General features: G+C 42.2%; 2 protein-coding genes across 9 annotated transcripts in view; both read right to left on the bottom strand.

Annotated features, from left to right (window-relative positions):
- Positions 1-41: 41 nt before the first annotated feature.
- pnpt1 (polyribonucleotide nucleotidyltransferase 1) lies at positions 42-7,568 on the bottom strand. The gene is made up of 28 exons (XM_088304273.1): positions 7,329-7,568; positions 6,369-6,429; positions 6,162-6,236; positions 5,982-6,087; positions 5,648-5,697; positions 5,496-5,559; positions 5,367-5,414; positions 5,128-5,241; positions 4,597-4,783; positions 4,463-4,514; positions 4,327-4,384; positions 4,139-4,235; positions 3,877-3,979; positions 3,732-3,802; positions 3,369-3,405; positions 3,213-3,279; positions 2,927-3,016; positions 2,791-2,844; positions 2,504-2,613; positions 2,326-2,397; positions 2,152-2,215; positions 1,977-2,060; positions 1,827-1,910; positions 1,629-1,735; positions 1,435-1,490; positions 1,252-1,330; positions 988-1,035; positions 42-913 (listed from the first exon to the last, which is right to left on the bottom strand). The coding sequence occupies exons 1-28, from the start codon at positions 7,445-7,447 to the stop codon at positions 758-760; spliced, it is 2,313 nt and encodes a 770-aa protein (XP_088160399.1). The 5' UTR covers positions 7,448-7,568; the 3' UTR covers positions 42-757.
- A 1,459-nt stretch (positions 7,569-9,027) lies between these two features.
- The window catches only part of ccdc88ab (coiled-coil and HOOK domain protein 88ab), a 48,227-nt gene continuing 42,571 nt past the window's right edge, over positions 9,028-14,683 (bottom strand). For 4 of the 8 annotated variants that reach the window (XM_088304353.1, XM_088304355.1, XM_088304356.1 and 1 more), the window contains 3 exons: positions 13,852-14,123; positions 12,962-13,394; positions 9,028-10,964 (listed from right to left, as the gene is read on the bottom strand). In XM_088304353.1, the coding sequence (XP_088160479.1) occupies positions 10,921-10,964; positions 12,962-13,394; positions 13,852-14,123 (749 nt within the window). In that variant the 3' untranslated portion in view covers positions 9,028-10,920. Of the gene's footprint in view, positions 13,395-13,851; positions 14,124-14,683 lie in introns of all 8 variants that reach the window. The other 4 variants (XM_088304351.1, XM_088304352.1, XM_088304354.1 and 1 more) reach the window with 3 other exon arrangements.

Genomic DNA, 14,683 nt, shown 5'->3' with positions numbered 1-14,683 from the left:
ATCTTGAGCGTTAGCCCGATAATTGTAAAACACGTTCACAGTACAGAGCCATCTTAAAACTTTATTTACACAGGTCCCTCATATATATTGGCATTGAAAAACATTGGGTTCTAGTCATATTACAAAAACAGTTGTGATATTTTACATTTTTTTTGTCAATCATGATCCTTCCTTGCCAAAATAAAGAGCATGTGTCGGAATTTCCACCTTAGTGTGTCCAAGTGTCACATCTAGTGATAGACCAATATGATTTTTTCAGGGCCGATACAGATTATTAGTATGGAGGCCGATCACCAATATTTTGAAAAAAAAAAAAATAATAATAATTTGTTTAAATGCCTTTAAGTACATGTTTATTAAACTACTAGAGTTTAACAACATGTTAAAACCTTTTTTATATTTTGGAAAATAGGCAACTTTGTTGTAGTAGCTAGCTATACCTACCTCTCGTCACGGGACCTCTCCCGTAGTGCGTGTGACTTGAGGTAAAAAACGAACAGGCAGTTTAGTGCAGATTGGCTGCACAAGTAACTAATCTGTGGGTGAGTCAATCTGCTTCTGCAGGCAGGGCCACAATCACAGCAGGGAGAGACAGAAGTGCGCTGCAGCGAGCTAAAATAAACCAGCCTTTACTTCATCGGCCGATGCTGATAATTGGCAAAATGTCATATTGACCCCGATAATCGATCCGGACGATAATCGGTCCAACACAAGTCACATTCAACGATTGTGTTTTCTTTTAGTGTGTATTGCTTCTTCACGGTTCAACGTTGCTTGCGTTGTTTGTGGCCATCGCCATGGAGATGCTCTGCTTCTCGCTCAGAGTCTTGACCACAGTGGCGGTAGGCGATTGGAGCACTTTGCGCGAGAGGCGCATCCTGCCGTCCGTGGGGTCCCGTCCAAAATATTTCACCTGATGGGAGAAGAGGTCACATTTTATGAATTGTGTCAGCATGTAGTGAAAATCCAGCCTGGGTGACCACAAACCTGAATCTGCTGGCCCACTTCTAACCCCAAAGCACTTGGATGTTTGATCTTATTCGGGGGAAGAACAGGACAAATATTTCAGTAGCGGTTTGATTCTCACTCACACTGACAGTCTTTCTTTCACGCACACCCTTGCGCTCTCTTGCTCGCAATCTTGTTCTCAAATGCACCCCCCCCCCCAAAATAAATAAAATAAATAACACACAAACTCCAACTGAGGGTCACAATGCACACGTTCTCACTCTGACATAGAAATGCACAGACCCGTTTGTGGTCCAATTGGGAGTTGTGCAGCAGGACAGCACTCATGTTGGGATATAGCTTCACCATGACACCAATGTCCCTGCGGAACAAACAAAAGTGTAGTGTAAAAAAAAAAAAAAAAGATTCTCCATTTAAAACACATAAATCAAGCATAAAGTCCCCATATTTACTGTAGCAGCTGACCTTATTTCAGTGATGGTGGCGGTGTAAATGGCACCGAATTCCAGCTGCTGCTCTTGCTGCAAAACAAAGCAAAATAAATGCACATAATTATGGTTTGGTGTGAGCCCTTTGGAATTTTTAGGTTATTGACAGACACGTTAAAGCACGTTAAAAAAAAAAAACTAAAACAAAAAAAAAACATTAAAGTCACTCACATCATCTCTGCAGAGCTCACTGATGAAGTCCTGCGCCTCGCTGAGCGCTCCCGGCGTGGGAGCAAACACGGAGAAGGTCTCCTCGTCCACCTGACTGATGGTCACGCCTTTAAATGACACCAAATGCAACTTCCTGAAGTTTCCGCATCACTTCCCGTCAGAGGCTTCGTACAGCGGCAATGAAATGGCTGGTGTTACCTGTCTGAGCTTGTAACCGTCGAAGGTTGTATCCCCCGGGGCCCACAAAGCGAGCCCGTCTGGACACGGGCACGCGCACATTCTCTAAAAAAAACAAAAAAAAAACAATTAATAATTCCTCAGACAAATTAAGTCTTACTCCAAACTTACCAACAACCGGTCCGTTGTCCTTTCTGCTCGCCCTGGGCTTTGCCAGACTCTTGTTCATGATGCCCAAGATCTCCCGCTTTGCCACTAAAATGTCATTTTGGTCACATCAAACCAAAAGGAAAAATGTCATTTAAGTGATTTCTTGGTGGTGGAACAATGAAAGGATTGGGGGTACCTGTGGCCTGCTGGATGGCCTCCATGACCACCTTGAGTGGCAGACCGGGAATCTTCACATCGGCCTGGAAGGCAAACCAAAAAATAAATAAATATGTTTTTTGTTATGAAAATAATATAAATAATACGGTACACAAATTATATATAGTTAAAATAATAATAATGGACTTGCTACCTGTAACGCAGTGATGCCTTTGTTTGTTCCTGCCAATTTGAAGTCCATGTCTCCAAGGTAATCCTCTATTCCCTGCACGCAAACAATAGTCTTGACGATCAGATCTAGCGCATTCGCTGTCACTTGATCAACTTGTCTTATAGCTCTTGTTTTGCAGTAAATGACAAGTGTGCATTACCAGAATGTCAGTGAGCAATCTGTAGTCTTGAATCTCTGAGGGCTTGTCGGGGTTGGACTTGGAGACGAGGCCCACAGCCACACCGGCCACGGCCGACGAGATGGGAACCCCTAAAGGCAACACACAACTCAAACGTTAGAAAGCCCGGTAAGAAAACACTGACAAAGATCAAAGGAATAGAATGAAGAAGCAAGGCTTACAAAATAAAGAAATAAGAAAAGAGCAAGGAAGAAAGGAAACAAAGAAAAAAGCAACGTGAGAAGAACTTTCAGCCTGTTAAGGAGTACCTGCATCCATTAGTGCCAAGCTGCCGCTGCACGCTGAGGCCATGGATGAAGACCCTTGCGAGTGAAAATAAAAACAGCCAGTCAGTAAATCAGTGTAGCTCAGACCACCCCGCCCCTTTTGTAAATCGACTCTCACCATTTGACTCCAGCACCTCAGCCGTGACCCTGATGGTGAAAGGGAAATCTTTGGGGATGACGGGCCGCAGCGCTTTCTCTGCCAGCGCCCCTATGAAAACGCACACCCGCCCGACACAATATTGGCTACAATAAGTGAGATCCAGAATCAACATTACTCAAAAAACGGCGTGAGTGCTTGCTTGTCTATTTGCGCTTGTGATTGACCGGCGACCAGTCCGAGGTGTATGTCGTCGCTTAGAAAATGGAAGGCTGGCATATCAGCAGACAAATTCATCCAAACTCACCATGTCCGAGCTCTCTCCTGTTGAGACCTCCCATCTTGCCGATCTCGTTGGTGGCATAGGGCGGGAACTGAAATGAAAACCGCTGCATTAATGACTAAATGTTTTATTGAATCTTTTTTTTTTTTAATTGTATAACTAAACTAGACTTTCACTTACCTCGTAATGGAGCATGAAGTTTTTGTCCTTGATGCCACTGCGGACATGGAATGTGGTGCCAAATAATGTCACATGGGGAATGCAAAATATGTATAAGAGGAAGAGGCAGAGAAGGCCCCCCCAACTATGCACTTCAATAAAAGTCATTGTTTCCACAGAGCAGAGAGAATATACAGTATGTCTGTGAGTATTGCATGCTGTTTTAGAACTGTGACGCTTAATCGACAAATAATCGATTATCAAATGAATCATTCGTCATATTTGACTGATATTCTATGATAGCATGACGCTAATGATGAATGAGTTTGTGTCACAGATTTTCACCTATCACAGAGATTCACTGTAATCATCATTCATTCTCACGTTAAAGCTGTGGTGATGATGTCCGCTTTAATGCTGGATTCCAACGAATCAAACGTGACGCTACACAGCACCTAGAGAAGATCTCATTTTTAGGACTTTTTTTTTTCTTTGTCTTCTTCAAGATACCACCTTATATACAGCATACCTGCGTTTGTCCTCTCTGGAACAAAGCAGAACCATGAAGCGGTTTAAAGAGGTCCACGTCGCAGGAGATGTCTCTCAAAGCCGTTAACTCCCTGCCGTCACACCTGAATGCACACAAAATCTGCATTATTGTCATGAAAATATGCATACATCATCCATCCTAACTCATTTAATACCATTGACGGCTAAAGACGTCAATTTCCATTTTTTAATTTTTTTTTATTAGCTGGTTGTGAATGTTAATCAATGGTGAATGTGAATACCTCCGGTATTCGTTGAGCACTAAATTCCGAAAGATGTCCCTGCTCACAGTGTTGAAGGACTCGATGATGTCAAAGGGTTCAGCTTGAGGAAATTTCTCTGAATAATAGATGTGAATGACAAGTTTTAGTTTTAATTGAAGTTTTAATCGTGACAGACAAAACGCGTCGAGAGAGAGAACGTCGTCTACCTTTGAGGTGCTCCTCGGTTTCCAGGCGAATCTTGTTGATGGCGTCGTCTCTTGAAATCTGTGATGAAAGTATTGTTGCGATGATAAAGAGACAGGACAGGTTGAAAATGAGCACCACAGTGAGTCTGACTTTTACCTTATCATGTGTGTAATCAGTGAAAACGGCGTAGATCTTCTCGGAGGCTGATCTGCAGGCACATCAAACAATGCATCAGTTTCCATGGACACCGCATGACTTATCAACATGGAAGTAGTGAGAGCGGGTCTTACTGCCGCACGTGCGCCACCATGTCCGCGGGGGCCGAGAACATCTTGGGCGGCGTGCGCTTGGTGACTTTGAGCTCTCGCGCCAGCTGCTGGATGGCCAGGATGATCTGCTGCGCGTACTTGACGCCCACCTTGACGGCGTGAGAGAAGTCCTGCTGCAGAACATTCTCGGCCGATGCCTCGATCATCACTGGCCACGACACACGTGAATCACATGGCACAGGTATGAAAAGCTGGACTGGTTTAGGAATTAATGGGTATTGGGCATTCACAGGATTTATTATAAGTTCAACTATTATAATTATTACTGTTATTAACATTAACAACAATATTAAAACTAAAATTGTGGAAATATATAAATTTTTTCCCCACCCTTTTGCAACCTAACACCAGAACCAAACATGAGCAACTAGTGGATGAAAGCACAATATGAGTATAGTTGCGCCATCTTGTGGGGAAGTTACTATGCAATCCCAGTTGACAAGTCATATGCATACTTTATTTTTATATTTTTTAATCTAACCCTTAACTGACCCACTTGACTGCTGGGGGCTCCTGCCACGATCATATTGAGCGTGCTGGATGCCATCTCCGCTCTGGTGGGGTTGACCAGCAGCTCTCCGTCCACCAATCCTATACGCACTGCACCTGAAGTCAATTCACACAGACTGGCATTGATAGAGATTCGGATTAAGGTGCAAATGTACGAATAGTTGCGTTACAGAACTTTTCCAAATGTTTGTTTAAATATGTGTAACTCGCGCATCGCTCACCTATGGGTCCGTTCCAAGGGATGTCCGAGAGAGCGAGAGCAGCTGAGGCTTCAACACAAAAGACAACAAAACAATGACGTCATAACATAATCACAAAAAGAATGTCTGATGGAATATTTCCATGATCACCTGCGTTGATAGCGAGCACATCCGGATCGTTGACGCCATCCACGGCCAGCAAGTTACACAAAATCTACAGACAGACACAATATATAACGATTGGCATGATGTGGACGATTTAAAAGAAATAACAGCAAAGGGTGGAAAAATGTACAACCAACCTGAGTGTCATAAAAGTAACCGGATGGAAAAAGAGGTCGAATGGACCTGTCTGAACGCAAGAAAACAAAAGTCGTGCAGACAAATTACAGTGGTGCTTTGACTTACACATTTAAGTCAACACGCTTAAAACACAAAACATTCATGTCCCAAATCATCTTTTCCCATTGATATGAACTGAAGTGCCATTAATTCATCCCAGCTTCCCAAAAACACTAACCAAAAAGTTATTTTTGGGTTATTTAAGTTATTTAAAAGTCATAAGTCAGGTCCGCTGGGGAAGCGACCTAACACTGTGATAAAATAATTATTGGTTTTATAAGGATTCCAAATTACCTATGAGTCTGCTGGTGAGAATCTCGTGATCGGTGGTGCCCAACTCTCGTCTCAAATAGTTGGTGGGGATTCTGCCGGCGGCCGCCGCTTTCTGCCTGTAGTCTACCTGTCAACCAGTCAATATAACGGGACATTTGACGCACCGGAAAAGCAAAACATACATGTGCATGAATAACATACCACCAGAGGCATGAACTGAGAGGGAGATGGTTTGGTTTTGCTCACAGCCGTCACCATCACAGAGGTGTCGCCAAGCTTCGGAAAGGAAGTTGAATAGTATTATTACTCAAACAAAATGTGCAAATCACAAGCCAAGACTGTGCACATGCGACAATATAGCAGCTCTGCTTTGCTATTGTAACGATAGATGTGATGTATCATGTCTACCTGGACAACAGCAGAGCCATCAGCAAACTTGGCAAGCCTCCCAGAGGAAATCTCCAGCTTTCTGCAAGTCACAAACATACAAAAACATAATTTATTTGTTTTTTTTTAAATGAAAAGTCATACCCATATATTGTCAGGATAAAAATTTGAGTTCAATCACATAATCATACAAGGCGAGTGATATATTTTTGAGGAAAAGGTTGTATGCTTTTGAGATGTTCAAGATTTTTTTTTATATATATATTATGAAGAAAAGTCATAATAATACAAGAATAAAGATGTATTTTTCTGAGGCGAAATTACTGACGCTGAGCATAAAAAAAAATATTGTAAAAATAATGAACTTTTTCAACATTTTAGCTTGGAAATATGCAAATCTAAATTGCGGAAAATTCAGATTTTAATATGAAAAAATGTAAGACTTCAATCTTGAGAGTAAACAATTCGTAGGATTTATATTTCATTTATAGTATTTTTTGTATTTATAATATACAATTAAAATATTGTAAAAAAAAAAATACATTGAAATATACTACTCTCATTACTAATGCATCTAACTTTAATCTCGAAAATGTGAAACCAAAACCATTCAAAAAATATATAGGAATTTTTAACATTGAAATGTTATTGTTAAAAATACACCCCGTATTTTTGGGAGACTTTAAATGTCGAACTTGTAATCTTTAAATTATACAAATTGAACAAACATACACGAGTATTTTAACTTGGAACGTATAGAAACGGAATATCGCAACTATACAATTTGAAATCTCGAAAATATATTACTTCTAATATCGACTACTACTTTTTTTGTAAATCTCGTTAACCACGTTGCGTCGTCTCTTTCTTTCTATTCAGAGGGGCCACGAAATTATCTTAACGTGACTTCTTCCAGGTTTAAGTGATGCTCCTCGTCGGAGCACTTCCGAGGAAATAGAAACTAGGCTCCAATCGACTCACTTGTCTCCGAGGTCCACTCCCACACTTCGTACAGTGCCGTGACTTTTGTACACACTCTGGTGGCACAGACGAGCGCGGCAGCGAGAAAAGGAACGTCCGAGCTGTAGTAAACGCCTCATGGCTCAATTTGTAAGAAAGAGGAAATAAGAGAATGAACGATAGCGAAGAAAAGGCGACTTTACGCCGGGGATGTGCTCGTGGGGGCTTCCATGACAGTGAGTCATGTGGGCGGAAGTACGTCGATAAGAGAGTTTCTGATTGGACGTTGAGGTTTAGTGTGCGGCAGGAAAAGTGTCCGATTTGCAACAGTTGCTAAAGAAATTACAATTTTGCTTGTCTGTGTATTGACGAAAAACAAAAATGTCAGTAGATTTAAAACAGTTTGTATTAAAATGCAGTCTTTTACGTCTCCTAATCTACGTGGTGAAAATGCTAACATTTATGTATTTTGGGGTTTGGTGATGGTTTGCTAGCTTGTACTGTATGAAGCAATCAACATTTTTAAACATTGTAACATGTAAACCTTATTCTGCCCTACGCATATAGTTTCTTGAATCTAACAACGATACAATAATAATTTTGGTTTGTTTTCATATTCCTACCACATAGAAGGGTGTCGCATTTAAAAGTTTCCACTCAATCAAAACTAAGGTTTAGACGTATAGACGACATTTTGATACATTCTAGTATTGATCTAAAATAATGAATGCGTACCAGTCACCTTATACTGTACTAACTAAACTGAACTTGGACAGCTGGTTTGAACAGCGTGATGCTGCGGTTGCCATGGCAACAGATGATTCTTGACATTATCTCCCCACACCCCGAATTAGTTTCACACATCTGCAAATTCCATCTAATTGCAGAGTTCAAATACAAAGACACAGAGCACACACTTTTACAGTATTGTATGTCCATGTGTTTGAAGTGATGGAAATACTTTACATATACGAAATCAGTGCTCTGATAATATTATTGATCTTTGGGGGGGGGGACATGCAAAATAAAAGTCTGAACATACAATACAAATAGATTGAAATTAAAAGGATAAAATATAGACTAATGTAAAAATTAAGGCTTTCCCTTTGATTTGTTAATATGATAAAATAGTGAAAGTATTAAAGTACACATATGCAATAAAAATTCATTTAAAAATATCAAGGCCTACCGTGTGATAAAAGTTACAGCGTCAGTGGTATAAGTGTGAGCCAACTTTTTCTTTTTTAAAAATCGTTTTACAGTTAAGCATCTTTCGAGAATAGAATGAAACCAATTTAACATTATAGGAGCACAAAAAATACACACACAGATTTCTCTTAATTGATGAATTTTAATTACATCAAATGGGTTTATGTAAAAGTGGAAAAGGAGGGAAAACTCATCGCTATAGCAACAACAATGCACCTGGTTCACACAATGTGTGTATGTATTGTACATGTGTGCTTTTACTAAAGTCTTCCAGAGTGCGAGATGGACAAAAATAACCCACTACGGAATTAACTGATTATTAAGATGGTACATAATTGTGGAAGCATCCCTCACACACTGTCCATAGAAAAGTCTACACCCCTGTTCAAATTCCTGTTTATTTGTGGTATATAATATGAAAAAAAGACCAAGATAAATCATAAAACAAACAAACAGCAGATTAATGCTTGTGCTGTATGATTTGACTACAGAAACGTCAGGAAAAGCCTACTAGATCACCTGAAGTTTATTTGGAGTTAATCAGAGGCACTTTAAATTGTGGCAGGTGTGTGCTGACTCCCAGTTAACAAGGGTTTGAATGTGATTGGTAGCTTGAAACACACAGGGTGTGTGCACTTTGTTTTTCAATTGAGTTGTACAGTTTATATCGGTCACATTTATGGCGGACAATGTTTTGAAATGATTTATCAGAATTTTCTGATCATCACAAAAACCTGCCACTTGAACAGGGGCACGTAGACTTTTCATATCCACTGCAAACACACGTGCACACTGATGGCTTCTCCCAAAATCCCAACAGGACAGGAAGTGTTTCGATTGGTCCGCTGTTCGCTCCGTCGTGCACGCTTTGGAAACATGTTAAGTGAATGGATGAAACACGTGTGTAACATGCTGTCATCCTTGATTAAAGTTCACAGAAGATCCAAAGGGAATCATCCAGGTCCTTTTTCCGGTGGGTGCAGGGGGCTGTGATTTGGCACTTGAATTGTCTTTACAAAGTGTAGCGCACATCACAGCGTAAGGAACACGGAGGAATACAAAAAATAAAGAGGGGGAGGGGTTGGGTGCCTCTTCATCCCTTTTCCTTGATTCAAGGAAGAAAAACAAAACAGAAGGAAGCCATTTTCTCTACAGAAGGGTTGGGAGGGAATTCAACAAAATGGTGGGATTTTACAATCGTTTTCCTCGTGGTATATACGCCGTCTGCCTACCAGGCTTCAGACCTCCAAGACCACCTTGTGAGTCCCCGGCAAGCCAAGAAGAAGAAGAAGAAGAAAAGTGGGAAAATGAAGAGAGCAGATTAGAAACAACACAAGAGTAAATGGACCAGAATACACCAGAGAAGGCCTTCTAAAACTGTGACTCAAGTGCCCCACCTTTTCAAACGGATGCTTTTAATATTGGTGGGATTTGCTTTGTTAGTTGAGAGGAGGTAGAACAAGGGGAGAAAATACATTATTTTTCACCAATTATTTTCAACGCTCCAAATGTGTTTGCTCCTCGGTAACAGCAATAATGGTCCATTTAAATCAAGCATGTTTCCTGGCTCAGTTCGACCTGTTTAATTATAACAAAATTGTCAAATTCCATGAATATAAAATGCGTTAATTTTTTATTGGTTGAAGGTTAAAAAAAAAGTGTGCTGCTCAAAAACGTGTTAATTCTTTATATCACCCCAAAATAAAGAGGAACTTTGCAGAAGTGATCATTTGAAAACGCAAACCCGTGAGATTTGTCAGTTTCCTACCTTGTAAAAATCATTGATCATTGTGAGAAATCATGAACATAATCGGTGTTGCCACATTGACAAATAAAAACTCAGTTTCAAAAAAGTGGGTGACGCATACTTTATCGTTGTGAAATTTTTTAACAAATTATTTTCTTAATTTTTAACTCTTCTAAACCCAGAAACAGCAATGTTTCTGGGTCAACCTGACCCGTGCGTAGTTCCAGTGTTAATTTGACCCGTGTATCTTTAATTATCCAAAAATGGTTTTTTTTAAGAAAATATATATAGTGTCTATTACTATTTCAATCCATAGTTTGTTCATGACCTCTCACTAATTAAATTGGGTCAATTGGACCCATGACATTAAATGTTTTGGGAAACAAGAGACACAGGAAGTGGAAAAGGTGAGAAGTTGATCAAAGCAGAAAAGACAGGAAGCAGGAAGTCGTAGCCAGCCGGGAACTACATGCGTTGTCATGGCGACAAGGAGGAGGCAGGGACGGGCAAAACAAATAATCTGCGTCTGATTATTTGGGGGTAGTGGTTGGCAGGGACGATGGAAGACATTGGTTACATCGCGTGTGAGGTTACCATGGCAACAAGCACCCCACCATCCCTCCCATCACGCACGCGCTCACTCACCACGCGTGGGGCTTAGCACTCGCCACTTCTGCTTTTTGACTTTCTGCCCTCCACATCTGTGGAATAAAGCAACGTTGTTACACACACATGCGCGCAAGCGCACACTGAAATCCAACACAACACAAGCAAGTGAGTACAAGAGGGAATAAATAAGCATAGGCAGGTAGCACAACAAAGAATGCTTGTATATGTTTATAACTTAAAATATCTACAAGAGCGTCATCTCAACACTCGCTTTCATTAAGAACCCCCCTGTTACAAGAATGTTGCGGGTCAAACTGACCCGTTTTGAAATTAAAATAATTATTGGGGATGAAATTTGTTCTGCTTGCGTTCATGTCAGATTCAAGCACTTATGATGAATACACACGTGGAGGATCACATTGACCCGTCCGTGTCTACCAAAGAGACAAAATGTAACAGGAGGGTTAATGACTCCTTGCCCTTCTTTCATTGTCACTTTCACTCAAGCCACCTCTGAAACCTTCCCCAAGTAGTGCAGTGGTGGGCAACTCAAGGCTCCTAATTTATAATATGGGAAATGGTTGCCTACCCCTGCATGAATCTAGCCAAAGAAGCAGCCCACTTCCCAGAGGAACCCACATGACATCATCCCTGTACTCACTGTCCTTTACAACCCTCCTGATATGATCCGAACCAGTTTCCACGGATTGAGATTAAAGAAACAAAAATGGATGTAACCGTACGCGTACTGTTATTTGTATTTATTTAATTTTGATGACTATGCCTATAGCAGGTCACACTGATCAGTGGCTATTTTTGGCGCCCTGAGGAAACATAACAGGAGGGTTGCTAACTCTAGCACAACCCTAATAGATCAATTTAACAATAAACTTTTTGTCCCCCCGGGATAACTTGAAGCGAGTCCGACCGAAGAAGCCAGCTTGCCAGAGGAAATCATATACAAAAAGGAACATACAGGAAACAAAGGGCAGTGTACAAAAAAAATAAAATACAAACACCCTTTTGATCCCAACCATCAAAATAAAACATGCAAACACAAACAGCAGGTGGAGTGTATATACAGTGGTGCCTTGACTTGTATAAAAACATAAAAAAATAGAGAAGGTAAAGACTGTAATTCTTTTATAGAGGGTAGAGTTTGTGTGTCCTTTAAGGGGTGTGGCCTCGTGTGTGATGTCAGGAGCCGGCATCGCATCGGCTGGTTAGTTTACATGCGAGTGTCTGGGCTGGAGCAGTAGCCTACAGCAGCTCCTTAGGAGCGTTCTCATTTTACATTTGTGTGTTCTGACTGATTGTACCTTCCAATCAGAGACCATCGGTGCCCGTGGCTGGTCTCAAACACACATTTGTCCAATTTTTTTTTCACGCCACTCAACCAGGAAAGTTTAATCTTGAAAAATGTCTTAGTTGGGGGTCCTCGTAAGTCAAGGTACCACTGTACTATGAATATTAATGCAACATTCATTTGCTTTTTTATTTATTTTTAGGATATCCCAATATGTGCTGGTGGGTACAGGCTATCAACTGGAACATCCAGTTGATAGTCAATTGATTTCAGGTGAAATCGATGGTGGACGGTGAAGAAAACGCACTGAAACAACAGAAACTTACAAAAAAAAAAAAAAAAGCCAAAAACCAGCACCATGGGACCACCAGAACAAGAGGAAAGGACCCCAAACCCACACACAAACACCCAAATGGATATCGGCGGGCCAGAACCTCCCCCTCCGTCACACACACCCATACTCAAACCAAAGCGACTGGTTCTCCTCCGTGTCCAAATGCTCGGCACTGGACGGCGGCGGACCATCTGCTCGGCTCGGCTGGTAAGGCGCAACAGGGGGTCCGCTGATGTTGCTGACGAGGGTGGGGTTGAGGGAGAGGAAGGGGAGGCTTTTGCTCGCCGACTCACTAAAGATGGAGTCCATGAAGACCGATTCAGCGGTGAAGGAGGGACCCAAGAAGGACTCGAGGGTGGGGAGCTCGGCTTCGTCCGAGCTCGGGCACGGCAAACTGAGGGACTTTGGCAAAGGGGCGCTACTAGAGGGTCCCTTTGGGGTGTACTCACTGGGTTCGGGAGGTGCTCGGACCCCGTCGACGGACACGGGCTGCCGGTTGTCCTTGGAGAGCATGTCATGAATGCTAGTGCGCCGCGAGCTACCCTCGGCTGTGGAGATGACGCTACTGGCGCGGGGTAATGTGGACGCCGACGGCGACCCCGACGCCCGGTCCAACCGCTCTGATACTGACGTGGCCCGGGCTTGGGCGGACAGGCTGGGTCGAACCGAGCCCCTCACTCGGGTGCTCTCGGCCTTGCGCAGGCTGGGGCGCCCCGGCTGGCCCGTGGAGCGCGGCGGGCGGTCAGCGGTGACGGGCGCCGCTTTGCCGCTGGAAGAGCGAAGGATGCCACGGCCCCGGTTGGCGGGCCGCTCCTTCTGCACACGCTCAGAAGAAACGGGGAGGCGGGGGGAGTCCACCGTGAGGTTTTCCTGACTGCCCGACTACAAGAGACACACGAAGGAATGAGTGCAGTTATTACCAGCTTTTTAATAACTTTCATGACCCCTCTCACCAGTTCGACCAAAATTGGGCGGACATGTCTCTGATAACAGGACGCATGATAAAGACTCAAAGACCAATGCCTGATATTGAAGCAGAAGTCAGCCATGTTAGTGTCAAGCCGCCGTTTTGGGCAAATTCAGTTTAAAATATTGATTCAGTGATTCTTTTGCATACCACTAGGGGGTGCCCACGTACCGCACTGAGAAGCACAGTCTCAGACCAATATACAACCAGCTTTTTTTTTTTTTTTTTAACCTTCAAACGTAAATACACCTCAACTTTGCATATTCTGTATGTATTTCACATTCATCCATAAAATCACTACTCTGTATTACTTACACAATAGATCTGAAGTACGTCATCATTTCGCATGATGCAGTATAGTTAAACGCTCACCTCGGCTGGGTCGATTCCCTCGTCCAGGAACTGCTGCAGCGAAAGCACCTCGCTGCCCGGGGACGCCGTTTTCCTGATCTGCCCGGGGGTGGCGGCGGCCACCGGTTCGAGGGATTGCCGCGTGGGCCCGGGGCTCTGGTGGGATGAGCGTGATGATGAAGGCTGCTGGACGGGACTGCTGCCGCTGCTGGACCAGGCTTCCTGCTCCAAACTCAAGCTGAACTCGCCGCTGCTCTCACTGTGAGGACGACTCGCGCTGCCGTTTAACGTGCCTGACGGGGAGGGACCACGTTAGGACATTGTTTTTATGGATTAGGACTTTCTTGTTATAGATTATGACAGTGTTACGATGGATTATGGCAGTGTTATAATGTGGAATTCTCACGTATTAGGATTTTTCATGTCAGTTTGGATTACAACTTTATATAGATTATAACAGTTTTATTAGTTGATTCATCCTCCATGACCATAAATTGAGATTAATATTGCAAAACAAATCTAAATGATTAAATTGTATCATTACAGATAGTAACATTGTTCATATTCTGACACGGACATCGTTAACATACATGAGAGTGGTGTCAACATGCATGATGACAATATCAGTGTTTTGTTCCATTGTTATGGAATATGACCATCATATATTATGATGACATTGTCATACTTTGTAGATTAAGATGTTGTCATATCATGAATATGAAGATCATGACCCATTTGTCACCGACTGACAATTTTACCATAGATGACACTATTATAATAGATTAAAACATAGTTTTGCCATTACTCTGTAACAGGTCATTATTACTGATTACAACATCATCATCATATTAGA

This window comes from Idiotropiscis lumnitzeri, chromosome 9 (assembly GCF_059441095.1).
Source record: "Idiotropiscis lumnitzeri isolate Australia: NSW breed Sydney's pygmy pipehorse chromosome 9, RoL_Ilum_1.0, whole genome shotgun sequence".
NCBI lineage: Eukaryota > Metazoa > Chordata > Actinopteri > Syngnathiformes > Syngnathidae > Idiotropiscis > Idiotropiscis lumnitzeri.
Note: the sequence above shows the minus strand (reverse complement) of the source record. Positions and strands in the feature narration are given on the sequence as shown.

Coding starts and splice junctions, on each gene's coding strand:
- pnpt1 (XM_088304273.1), bottom strand. CDS start 7,447: ATGAGGCGTTTACTACAGCTCGGACGTTCCTTTTCTCGCTGCCGCGCT. Junction 3,980..4,138: donor GTGCTCAACGAATACCGGAG/GTATTCACATTC, acceptor GTGTGCATTCAG/GTGTGACGGCAGGGAGTTAA. Junction 1,491..1,628: donor GTGAGCTCTGCAGAGATGAT/GTGAGTGACTTT, acceptor TTTGTTTTGCAG/CAAGAGCAGCAGCTGGAATT.